The 13,493-nt window shown below is 41.0% G+C and overlaps 1 protein-coding gene across 1 annotated transcript in view; it reads right to left on the bottom strand.

Moving 5' to 3' along the window:
* The window catches only part of prdm16 (PR domain containing 16), a 174,166-nt gene that overhangs the window by 105,852 nt on the left and 54,821 nt on the right, over positions 1 to 13,493 (bottom strand). The window contains 1 exon segment of the mRNA XM_085147031.1: positions 9,914 to 10,377. Coding sequence (XP_085003157.1) covers positions 9,914 to 10,377 — 464 coding nt within the window.

Below are 13,493 nucleotides of genomic sequence, written 5' to 3' on the forward strand. Positions count from 1 at the left end.
TCCCACTCAGCCCACTCCACGGGAGAAGAAGAAGACGAAGGGTTAGAAAAGTGCTGACTTGTGTTACTTGAGTAGTTTGGTAAGCTTCGTGTGAATCCATGCGTATGTGAAAAATGTGTGAGTGCTTTGTGCATTAGTTGGCATGCTCTTGCACTGTACACACTGTATGTGTCTCTACAGTAGTAAAAAGTCTGACACTCTCTCTGAAGAAACATGCTCAGCTGCACATTATAAACACTCGCACTTGGCATCAGAAAGTGCCACTGTGAGGTCTCGGCCAGCAGAGGGGAGCAAGCTTTGTCACCAGAAACACAAAGAACTCAATAAAATAAAAGCAAACATAACATTATATAATAAGTCTCTCGCTATTTTTTTTTAATCACCTGTTTAATCGTATTAAAAATTTGAATGTTTGATTATTATGGAAGAAGTTAAACCTGGACAGATTGTAATTCCAAATGACTGTCCTGTAAGTTGAATGCTGGTATTATGTGCACCTAAGGCCACACAGTCCCACACTCCAGCAGTATGACAGTGCTTTGCTTTTGTTCTGTTGTTTGGCATAATTGCTTAACTTCACATGGCTCAGACCTATTAGCGTCTCAGAGAAGCAGAATCCTTTGCAGTTTTCTTTATCCAGCCTTCTGAGGTGGCATGCTCGGTACCACTGTGTACCAGTTGCACCGACATCAGGTCACCTCCTCTCAAGACAGAGTGGCACAGAGCAGAATCATATGACATTTATCAAGGACAGGAGGACCGAGGGGCTTGCAGTACACCGCTCGGAGCATTAAGAAGATTTGCACAAGCCAAGTTAGCCTCTTTCAGCCACCCTTTCTTTGCACACATCCAAACTGAACTCAGCTAACAGAACTCAGATTTGTGCTCATTTGCTTATTTTTTTGTTAGCTCCACTTGCTGTTTATTTCTGTGTCTGCTCCTCTGTTGGTAACAATTTTTGACCTCAAAAACAGATGAAAGTAAAAGTGTCTTTATGAGTATATTTAATTTCACGTGGCTGATTGTCTTCACGCTCACTCAAAACACCAACCCTTCTTTAGGTTTCAGCCATGATGAATCAATCTGGTTAAAGAAGGCCAAATTTACCAGAAAAACAAGCAGGGAGTTCCTTCATAAACATTTCTAGCTGCAAATCACTCAGTATTTAACAATACATGTATAAACTCTTTTCAGTCTGTTCTACATTTGTGTAGTTGCTCTCAGATGAGGACAATAAGAAACATTAACGACCACACAACTGCACTCGAGCTTCATAATGCACAACAAACCTCGAGATTTACAATGACTGGTTTTCAGAAGAATGCAAATAAATCAAATGAGGGGATAAAATTATCAATTAAATGTCTGAGAACCCTCTATTTGAAATGTTATTTGTCATCTTGACAGCAGATCTCGCACTAAATTAAGATGTTAAAACAAACTGCTTAGGGGATCTTGTCTTTATTGGGAGAATTGTGATTTTAGGAGGATGGACCAGTGCCCAAGATAATTAACATAAATGTGGACATGAACATCTGCATGCACAAGACGCACTGTGCAGGTGCCTATAAATCATGATTCTGTCAAAACCTCCATGTTGTCTCATGCTGACAAGACGCCGGGTCTTGCTCTAAATGACAGTAGTGGAAAAAATGAGCAAAAAAAAAAAAAAAAAAAAATCACCGAAGTGATTCCAGAGACTTTCCAAAGTAAAGAAGTCCGAGCATGTTTGACACTTCAATAATTCAACACTGTTTTCAGATCTAATGTCGTCATGGTGCTTTGCTTCTAACTCTACCCTGTTATGCTACGTAACTGAGTAAAGGAAAGAAAAACTTTGGAGAAGGTTTTTTTTTTTTTTAACCCGGCTCTGCCTCTTTATGCTTGTGTGGATGTATTACTACATAGTTTTGTACAGTTTTCATGGCTGTACATATATGTGTTAAATCACACTGCATTACATACCGAGACTAATATTAATATTTTTCTGAAGATCTTAAAAGCAAAAACACTTGCAAAACCAGAGAACAGAAAAGTTAACTGAACCTTTTTTTTAATTTCATAATGAAATTACTGGTCAATACGAGTCCTATGTCTCCTTCTATGGTCAATCATATGCTCATGAGGGATCTTTATACTCCTGTTTAACTCTGACAAAGACACACACTGTGTAGAAGGCTAGTCTTTGCACCTAATAAAAAGTAATTAAAAGGCACAGCTGTGTGTTTCATTTTCCTCCAAGGCTGACTTCTCATGCACCGAGCTCAATTCTTCTACAGTACAGCACAGGAGCCTTAAGAAGCTAATGAAAATAAGTATTCCTACAGCTAAGGCGTTTGGGCCATGTTGTGTATCTGATTATGGAAAATGGTAATCACAACAGCCACGGGAACCTGATTATTAGGTCACCACCTCCAGCTTGAGTCGCAGAAATGTTAAGCAGCATAAGGGATTGAGATTTAAATGGAGAGAGAGGGCGAAAGAAAGGGGGAAAGTGAGTGAAAATGAAAGAAAGTGAGTGATCTGGAACCGGCAATGGTCTCGCATTGGAGGACTCGCACCTCGTCTTCTGTAGACAAGCAAAAATTCTGAAAGCACAGAAGGCCATTTCTTCAGAAGAGCATAATTCTAAATACCAACAAAAACAGCATTTGACAAATGTCATCATCTTCCAGTGAAGCAAAGAACAGTGTCATTGTGTGCTTCTGCCTCGAGGCTGTAACTGATGGGACTATTCATCGGAGGAATGATGAACGATGGGGTTCCTCTGAAAACACAGTGAAAGAGCGGGGCAGGAGAGGATTGGACGGCAGTTACCTGTGCTTCACCACAGACTACTGATGCCCTGGTGTGAGGGTTTTTTGAATTAAAGTTTAAAGCATGACTGTAAAAGAAAGCCTCGCGTAATAAAAGATAGCACTGTGGTGTGAATGTGTGAGGAGATTGTTCAGGCAAACAAGAGGATCCACTGAGACTGCTTGGCTCAAGTGGCTGAGGTCTGAAACCAGTGACCAAGTAAAAACAGTCCAAATCCCTGAGACAATATTTGTTGAGTTCTACTTCCTTCAAAGATAGATGACTTTGCCCTGTGTACTTCCTCAGGAGCCTGTCCACTTTTCATCTGAGCCCAGCTGATTAATTTATTAACTAATTAACAGATGTTGGCAACGAGTTATGAACAAATGATAAGGCATCAGGCTTCTAATCAAACCTGACATTTAATTTGCTGCCCTGCTTCCTCGTTATCAATTACAATGTTCATTGAACATAACTGATAATGGTTTGCACTGGGACACAGGAGGCTTGTCTTTAACAGGTCCCTATAAAAAAAAAGCTGCTCTGCTGTGTCGTTTCCAGGGGCAACGGATACCATATGTTTAATATTAGACGGAATCTGTTCCATTGGAGTGCTCCGAAAGCTGGGAAAATTGGATTAAATTGGCTAATGGCATGTTTAAAACCTACATAAAATGAATCTGAATGGAAGATATTACAGCACAGGCCCAGGACTTGTGGTGTTACACTCCCTCTCGCTTTGGTGTTTTTGCTCCGTGTGTAAACTTGGGGTTTCTGTCAAAGTCAAATAACGACGACAGAAAACCACATAGTGTTGGTCAATACTGTTATTAGAAACCACAGAATTGATATCCCTTTCATTATGATGTGGGACTGTAGGCACGTGTGCTAAACTAACTCCTTATGTTAACAAATGATTTCATATGAGCATCACGAAAACTGTACGTGCAATTTTTGTATATATGTATAGTTTTCAGAATCTTGAGGTTTTAATAACACTCCTTGGATCAAAAGATTCAATATTGCAATTTATTTTTAATTACAGCAGTAAAATTCAGTATTTATATTTTTTTTCACTGCTTTATTAAATGTTGGGAATACTTTTTTCTAAAAAATAACAATAATTACTAGAGATCCTTGGCAAAGATTTAATGTAGCAAAACTCAACAATATGTGTTTTACAACTAATCTAGGATCAGTAGTCTCTAATCAATAATTTTATGTTTTTTGTGCCAATGCTGTGTAAAATTTAGTTTCCCCAAATTGCATTGATAATAGTTGGTGTAAGACAGAAGATGTTAGTCACAACTAGCTTCATAACTGTATGATATTAGCGGCTATTTTTCTCGATGGGTTATGAGAATGTGAAATTTAAAAACATAACTCCCTTTTACTTTCCAACAAAGCAAAATCTGAGGAGATGAAGCTAACATGGTCTGCCATTATTCCAGCTAAGAAGTACTTTCAGCTCAAGGCCACATGGTTCTCAGAGCATGGTCTTCATTTGATAACTAAAAGACATGATAATGAATATATTTACATGAAGAGTTGCCAGACAATAACCTACATGGTGTCAGTTTAACCATGACATTCAGATTGAAAACAAATGTAATGATATTGTTTCCAGTGTTTTGGTTAATGTGATCTTTAACACAACTGTTACATCAGAGCATGGTTGTCATTGTGCAAAAACTGCAAAACGCATGAGCCAAATCAACCAGGAAATGACTCAGAGACTTGTTGCTCTTTCTCTCTATCTTTCACTGTCACGGTTCTGGGTCGGTTCGACCCAGCATTTTAAGTTTATTATGTTTTGGGTTTATTTTTGCATTATGGAGTGTTTTGGGGTTCTCTGGTGTTTCGATTATTTACGATAGATTATATTACTGCGGTTCTGGTTTAGGGTTTTGTTCACAGGGTTTGTGTTCTCATGTTTTATGTGGGTTTAGTTCTGCATCTGGTCTGCGTCTTTGTGTAGTGATGTCTTGTTCCTGTTTTATTGTGAAGGTCTGCGTCTCGTGTGGGTGTGTGTTCAGTTTACCTCCCTTGTCTCGTCTCGTTAATTACTCCCAGCTGTGTCCCCCACCTGTGTGTAATCTCCCTGTGTTTCTCTGAGTGTATTTAAGTCGTGTCTTCTGCTGTAGTAGTGGTCTGGTCCGTCTGTGTTTCTACCATGTTCCATTCGTGTGTTCTCCCTGCTGTCACCATCATATACCATCGTCTATCTTCCTTCAGGTTTGTGTTCTGGTTCGTGTTCAGTAGTTAGTTGTTCCCAGTATAGTTTAGCTCATTCTCCGTTTGCCTATTTTTATTTTGTGTTTAATAAACCACCTTCACACCTTTACAAGTGCCGTGACACTCACATTATCCTTTTGCTTGATGTGTCTGCTGTCCTCAGGTAGAGTCATGCAGTTTCTGCTCTATCAGCTCAGTGCCAGTCACCTTAAGGGTAAACATCAAGATAACGAACACCTTCCTGTGAAAGGCAAACAGATCAGACAAGCTGCAAGCTGCACCTTGAGTGCCCTGTGGGGCATAAGAACTTGGCCATCTGCCCTCCTCGGGCAAAACACAAAAGCCAAGCAAACACTTCAAGACACAAGAAGTGGGTCGGGACAGATAAGTGTCAGGGTGCGCCAGGACTTCTCCTCCAAAGCATTTGAAAAGAAGGTCTTAGCTAAGCTCAGCGATTAGGTTATGAACAATAAAGAATTGAGCTGTGACATGATTTATTAAGTGCCTGACACATGGTGAGGGAGATACATCCTGCCATAGCTGGATGGGTATCTGTCACGTAGGACGTAGGCGACATTATAGTGCCCGCCAGAAGACTTAGCCTATCACTAAGTCAATAACTGGCTAAACAGAAGAGCTAGCATTCTTTTCACCTCTTTCCACACATCACTGGATAAATGATACTGATATGGAAAATCACCCCACAAAAAGTAAACAGAAAAAGAATGACGGACAGGGACAAGGAAGTTTGCCTGGCAACAAAGTCATCCCAAGGTCCACTCAATGGACTCTAAAGCACACATTTCTATATGTCAAAACATATGCGCTGACTTTGTCCAAAGGGTCAGCATCAATGCGCATATCAAAATGTAAAAATGCACAATAATCCTCTTTAATGTATTCCACTGTGGAATATTTAAATCCCGTAAACTTAATAAGCCAGAACATCAACAACAGCTAATTGCATGAGCATTAAATGGTAGCAAATAGACAAGCAAATGGCTCTGTCTTCGCAAAGTTGGTGAGAATGTGCTGCGAGGTTCGATGTGTGACCTTCACGCAAAAACTTGGTGAGATAGCAAGCACAATCTGGAGAAACAAAAGATAGAGAGAAAAGACAAACCAAATAGGTGAGTTTTAAAAGCCATGATTCAGAGGTGCAAAGATACGCCCAGTGATCACAGGGCAAGGAGAATGTGCAAACACCATTAATATCGCACTGAAAGGGCTTGGTCGCACGGTTTGTTTTCTTAACAAATGTTCATAATACAAACAGCGATTTGATTTTATGTATTTTTTTTTTCCCAAAGACCAAAGTCATTGCATGCATTTTTAACCTTTTATCTCTTGACTTCTATATGGAACACTGTTAGTAGCTTTCCTAGCTCTATAGTAAATGTAAATTTTTTATTAACATGTGTGGCTGCCAAAAACAACCACAGATGTGTTGCCCATATGCCTCCTGCCATCTGAGCACTACGGGAGTATGATCATACAGTCTAGTCAGTGCCAATCAGTGAAGAACACAATACCTCCAGCTACTGTATGGCGACATGTCTCTATCAATAGACAAGTCAAGCCAATCTACCAGTTAGATAATAGCAGCAGCCGCTCTGACAGTTAGATCCCTACACTGGACTCTCTGTGGGCCTTGCCTCTCTCTGCTTGCCTTCCTATCCTCAGGGGTTAGCAGTCCTACACACCCAACCAGAGACACACACACACATAAGGTGGACCTGGGGCTCTGGCGTTCTATCATGTTTAGCTAAAGGGGGAGCATAATGGTTTTTAAATGGATGACTCAGTGCTGGCCCAGAGAGGGCATCTGAGACAGAAGAGAATGGCCATGGCCTGCAGCGAAGCAGCTCTTAGATTGAGCTGTCCGTCTCACTAAAATGAGTCTGAGTTAACACCTCTTCCAGTTCCCAGTGCCCCAGGACAGACAATAGCAGGCTTCCTCTCTGCCTTTCCCTTTCTTCTTTCTGTTGTTCCTAACCTTTCACTCTCTCTTTCTATTACCCCGTGTTTCTCTGCACCCATCTTAAGCTTTTACTCAGAGATCCAGAGAGCACTAAAGCATCGAGCATGTGACTGAGCTGTTTGGGTTCACTGGTAGACCACAGAGCTTACAAAGCCAACATGATGAGTTATTGCCAGTCTTAGTAAAAAAGAACAAATAAAAAATAAAGTCAAAAATCCACAAAAATGTAGACGGTGTATTTGAGCTGTTTTGGATGCAGCAATGCTGCTGCAGATGGATTATAATATCACTATTGATGGGTGAAAACCTTATGACTGCAATTTTAGAAATTTTGTTTTCTTAGGATTGACAGGGCTTCACTTACAGTTTAATCAATATCCTTTGAGTTTTACATAATTCTATAACTTAAAATTAGGCTGTCATCAAGAAGAAACCAAGATTGTTTGGGGGGAGGAGCGGTGGTGCCTTTGGGGTTCACCCAACATCATGAATTTACTAATTTTTAGATAAAGTGGAAGCACAGTTATACAAAGATAATCACTCTGATAATTACATTCAGCTTTTGATCTAAACTGTCACAGTACCTGCTGAGTTCTAACATATGAGGTCTTGGTTAGATACTATCACACACAAAGGTCTCGGGTGACTTCTTCTATTATCTTTCATAGCACATCACTGCGTTTTGGCAGGGGACTGTTACAACACACAACAGACCTTTAACGAACACTCGTGTTTTCTTCCTGCATTTTTGATGTTGTTTGAAACATTTTGGGGTTTCACATTTTACGGTTTCCCTCTATCAAAAAGCATCAAGTCTTCTCGTGTCCACTTACATCTTTCTGTACTTAGCCAAGGTTCTGTCACTCCCTCGCCTGTCTATTTGTCTAAGACCAGGGGCAGTAGATGAGTAGATGGTGAACGGGGGGAGAAATGGGGTGTATGGGACTCCTAAGGGAGTCTGTTGATGACTATCAACAGGCTGACTGTTATGACTATCTGTGATAAGAGTCTGGGAGAGAAGAGCCTCTGAAGATTTCCAGCCCACAGCCCAGACAGGATATCTTTAAAAAATAATACACCCTGAGCCAGGGTCAGTCCTCCAACGGCTATTCAGAAGGAGAAAGAAGAGAAGATGGAATTATTGTTCTCTTTTGACAGGTTGGGAGGCAGAGATCAAAGATTTTACCTTGAAGAGAAATAAAGCTGACCTCAAGCTAATAGCAACATGCATACTGATCTAGAAAGAGTATATTGAAAATGTCACAAAACGCCAAAACGTTCCAGCATCAGCTGAGTCTTGGCTGTGTTCGCATACATACCTTTCCGGGTGGCTTATGAAACTGAAACTGATAAATGAACAGAAAACTATCTTTGTAATATCCTTCAACATGCTGAGATATACTGTATGTTCCTCATATCTACTGTAGAGTATAAAGCGCCTTGAGGTGACTTTTGTTGTTATTTGGCGCTATATAAATACAATTGAATTGAATTGAATTTTAAAGGAGTAGACAGAGTGTAAAATTTGAGTTTCTGAGTTTCTTCCTTTTTTAGGCCAGGTGCAAGTGTTTTTGCCAGGGCACTTTGGTGGGGATGTGTGGATGTGTCTCTTTAGAGCTTAAGTCAGCCTCATCCTAAAGCAAAAGAGCTGAAGCGATGCTGATGAATATGCATTAGCCGGGTGTCCGGGGAGAAAAAAAGGGAAGGAGGAGGGAAAACTGAGAGAAAACATGAGCGCTGTGGGGAGTGTGTAGCTTTTGGAGAGAAGCCTCTTGCACCCCAAATGGCTGGCCATAATACAAAGTTTAAAAAGGAATATGTTCACCCTGGCACACTGCCACATAGCGTGTGCCTGAGTGTTTTAATCGTCTGCATCCTCCTACAACTGCTGAGAAGAAAACGTGGCTGAAAAAAAGACTTCTTCAGACTGAAACTATGATGGGATTCTTTTGTTAATTTATCTACATAATTTTCATCTGACTGGTATTTTATCAACATGAGCCATTTGAACTATGTATTGCATAGTATAAAGCATGAAACCATGGCAACATTCTCAAAAATTCCCTGCTTTGTTGGTTAAAGTTTTTTTTTAACTGTGCCCATCAGCTGCTGGTGTCTAATTCAATCACATCAAGCCCTTTTCAGAATGATGTTCCAATGATTAACTTGTCCAAGCTTCTATCCTTTGTTATGTATGAATGTAATATGAGACTACGTGAATGACCGTCCTCCTGAAAAACGAACAGTCAAGGAGTCAGTGAAACGAAAAGCAGGCCAGCATATTTCACCTCTAATTAGGCATTTGAGAAAGCGAGACAGAGACGGAGAGAGACAGAGACCAGGAGTTTCTTTTTTCCCTTAATGAGCTTACTGAAGCAACTTCAATATCCTCTAATGTCATGTTGAAATGAAAATTAATAGTTCAATATGCCGCCACCGCACTGGGCCACGCTTCTTCCATTTCCATATCAGATGCCGTGACCAAATGAGTCTGCTCGCTTCAGACCGACGCCCAGAAAAGCTGATACCACTGCTAATCAGCCAGATTTTTCCATTTGACATTGCTACGCTGCTCTGCCGGAATTCTGGATAAGTGTGTTGTGCGCGTATGACTTTGAGTGTATGCGACAATCAAAGATGAGGTTCAATCATACACATGATGGAAACAGAATGGGTATCTATGGTGATGAGACAGATTCTCTTGAGGAAATGTGAAAGCTGAAAAGTGCCTCATTGCTTTAGTTACTTTCTTCACTTCTATTTAGCTCCGTGTCTTACTGTGTTGTACTGCGTTACCAGTAGCGGATTAAAAGGGACTCACAGTTTATGTGAAATAAAATAAAACTAATTAAAAGAACAGCAACTATAATGACTGCACAGAGAACCTGTGATAGTTCCTACCTCCCATCCAAAGGAACTGTCTTTGCCTGTGGCCACATGATGCTTTGTGCTGTGCAGACCAAACCTCTCACCAGCACCTATGCGGGTCTTTGCCCATACACCTAGACCTGCGCCAGGCACAGAGGACTCCCGCAGCTCCAGTTCACTGGGAATGGGAATGTCATCGGGAATGTAGACAGGCGCCTCATAGGGCGAGCCCTCCTTGGGTGTGGTGAAGTCCTGGTCATTGCTGCTGCTGCTATTGTTGTGGAGATGGTGGTGGTGGGAGGCATAGATATGGGGGTGTAGCAGGTGGTGGTGGTTGCTGTTTGGATGGGAGGGAGTCGGTGAGGGCAAGGGGGACATGTTGATGATGCCGTCTTCTGCGTCGTCTTCTGGGCTGTCGGCGCCACCTCCGCTGCCAGCCGCTAAACCTGGCAGATCAGCCTCTGTGTCATACATGCTCTCCACTGGCTCACTGTCATCTACAAGACAAAGATACACACAGAGATGTCACAAAGGATGTGTAACCTCCTGGATTCCCATGCCAGCTATATAGACGGGAAGAGAAATCTGGTTTTAGCCATAAATTTATGTGAATAGCTTCCCTGGAATTGAAGACAGAAATTGAAATACTGTAAATCATATTTCCAAACCCAGAGGCATACTACGCATCCAAGGAGTTCTTGGCCTTAAGTTACAAAATGCACCTCAATGTCCTAACCTCTAAATTGTCGGCAAACCACACAGCACAATGAGGAAATTTAGTGGTCCTCAGAAAGTCGTACTTATCCATCTGACTGGCTTCAGCAACAAAATGCTTAGTTCACTGATTTTCCAGAGGTTATCTGAGAACAGCCTGAAACACAGCGATAGTGGCCAAGTCCTTCGTGGGAATAGTTCTCAGTTTAATCGTGGTCACCACGTCCTGCCAGGACTCATCTTACAAATAATTCGTTATATCTATCATTGACCTGGTGGGCCTCGTCGCCCATTATTATTTTCACATCTAAGACCTGACAGCATGATTGTGCCAGCGCTCCAGGATCCCGCCCTTCTGACATGAGTGAAAACAAGAACAGCAAGTATGGTTTTGGTAACTTCAAATTTCATGATTTTGTTTTTCATATTGTATAATTCAGGCATTTATTGTGTAAAATGAAAGTTTGTATGCACTAGAGCCTTTTGGTGAGTGTCATTCCCTTAGGCTGTTTTTGAGTAGAGGCTTTTTAGTGCGGCATATCAAGTTTTTAGTAAAGCTAAGATGTGTAATAATTTTCCTTCGTAAATAGCATAACATTGGAATTTGAATCAGGACAAATGGCATCCAGGGAGAAGAAAGCTTACAAATATGAAATAAATGCACATTTTTCAATCCAGCCCTCAACAGATCTGTACCTATGTTTGTGTCTCTGTGTTTTCTTAAGCACATCTATACACGTCTCTTTGTTATCCCTCTCTAGACAGTCCTGGTGTCTTAAGTCAAAGTACCACTGCAGTTTTACTATCTAAACACAGGGACTGGCAATCAGCAGGCCAACTAGGCCCAAAATTACAGCAGGAGTGGTTCCAATCAAGCGCTTTCCCCCCTCCTAACCTCCATCTAGCCTGCTGCCAAGCCTGTCGTCGCTGCCCAGGTTTTAACTGGAGCTGCAACATGACATTTTAAAAATGTGCTTGTTAGTGTGTGGAAGTATATTATTTTGTAATGAGAGGTTTTAATTAAAAAAAATGATGCAAGTTGAATTCAATTAACAATTGGGATGTTTTATTTCCGTGAGTTTACTCATTCTAAAATGCTGTTTCTGTGTTATGTTAGGTCAGAAAGGCAGAGAAATACAGGCAGAATATGCTGTTAGGGAATCCAAATAACAACCGTCGTTACAGAAAGACTAGAAAAGCACACAATGTGCAGTGGTTACCTTTTTTTGCTATCTTGTAATTAGACATGTAACTTTAAAATGCGAAATGTGAAACATGTGACGAGGGCTTTTCAGAGCCTGGCAAACCTGCAGCTTGTCCACATACATTTGGGTAACTTATCACATAAAGCTGAAGCAGTAAAAGTCAGCCTTTTATTAGTGATTTTGCGTCATCCCAGTGATTTTGACTGGAAGGGAACCCGTTTTTTAATGATCACTGTTTCATGGGGATTCAGACCAGGCGTGCAATTAAGCATTGGAACATGTGAGCCAGCAGTAGCTTCCACTTTTCACAGATCAATTAAAGTTTTATAACTCAGCCCTATCTGCTGCTCCTTCCACACAATCAAAAGTGTTTTCAGACTGTTAAACTTTTTTTTTTCACTCACTCTCTCCCTCTCTCTCTTTCTGTTCACTCCCCCACTCTCACTGGCACTTGACCCATTGAGAGCAATTTTGACAAGCAGAGAGACAGCCTCGGAAAATCTATTAAATACCATTTGGCTTTAAGAGCCCCTATGAACAACCCCCCCCCCCCCGAAATGCACAGATCACTACGTCAAATAATTGAGTAACAAAGAGAAGGGAAGCAAAATAAAAGTTCCTCTTAATCTTAATGAACAAAACATCTTTTGTGAGATGCATGGTGCAGTAAACCACAGCGGAAATGGCAAACACGGTGTGATATTAAACATGTTCAACTTTCAGTCGTAACTTTGTGAATTCCTAAAAAGAAAACAATTTTTTTTAAAGCATGTGAGACCAGAGACGAATGTTCTTTGGCTTTCTGTAACACCATGTTCGACTGATGATGAAAAAAAGAAACTGCAAATGAGAAAACAAAGCAGGCTCATAAGTCGAAGGGTGAGAAAGAAAACAAAGAGGAAAAGACAAAGAGTCCAGCAACTGATGACTGAGCTGCTTTTAAACAGCTGTGTGTTAGCTCTGGGTCTCAAACGTCCCAGAAAGAGATGTTAGGTTCACCTCCCTAAGGGCTTCTTAAAAAACACCCAGGCCAGATAGTGCCTTCCTCTCCCTGGCTCCTTATGTTGTTCTTTCTCTCTCTGTTCCCCTACGCCATCTCTTTCTCTTTTACGGGGAGCTATTTATCCTGATTACATCAGGGGTCAATCATTAATTCGCACCTTGGGGGTCCCGGTGCTGGCCATGGCTACAATGGGCTGCTTGTTCAGCGGCTGTTATTCCAGTGGAAAACTACTCTGCTCTGCCTGAGAGCCAGGCACAGGCCACATGAAGGCATCCCATTTATTTGATAAATTGTAAATGCGTGCCATAAACGGAGCTCTTTGCTTTGTAGCATGGCTTGCAATAACAAAGATTTTAGGGCACGTATGAACAGATGCGGGGTATCACACAAACACACATCTGTTTGCAACTGAAGGAGCTGTTACTGTACTCAAAACACATGCGCAAGAGATCAGATGGTGTTGTAGGTAAAGATGATATCTCATAATTACTACATGTCAAAGGGAAAGAACAAGATATGACACAGATATAGCATTTACAGTCACTACCCTAAAGTACACATCTGACACCATCAACTATTTATTGCAACAACAAGGAAACAACAATAGCACAAGATATTAAAGAAAACATGTTCTTTCCATTCAAGATTAGAAGAAGCTACTGAGGATTTTTTTTTAATAAAAATAATAAAA

The sequence above is a fragment of the Neolamprologus multifasciatus genome, chromosome 20, assembly GCF_963576455.1.
Source record: "Neolamprologus multifasciatus chromosome 20, fNeoMul1.2, whole genome shotgun sequence".
Classification (NCBI taxonomy): domain Eukaryota; kingdom Metazoa; phylum Chordata; class Actinopteri; order Cichliformes; family Cichlidae; genus Neolamprologus; species Neolamprologus multifasciatus.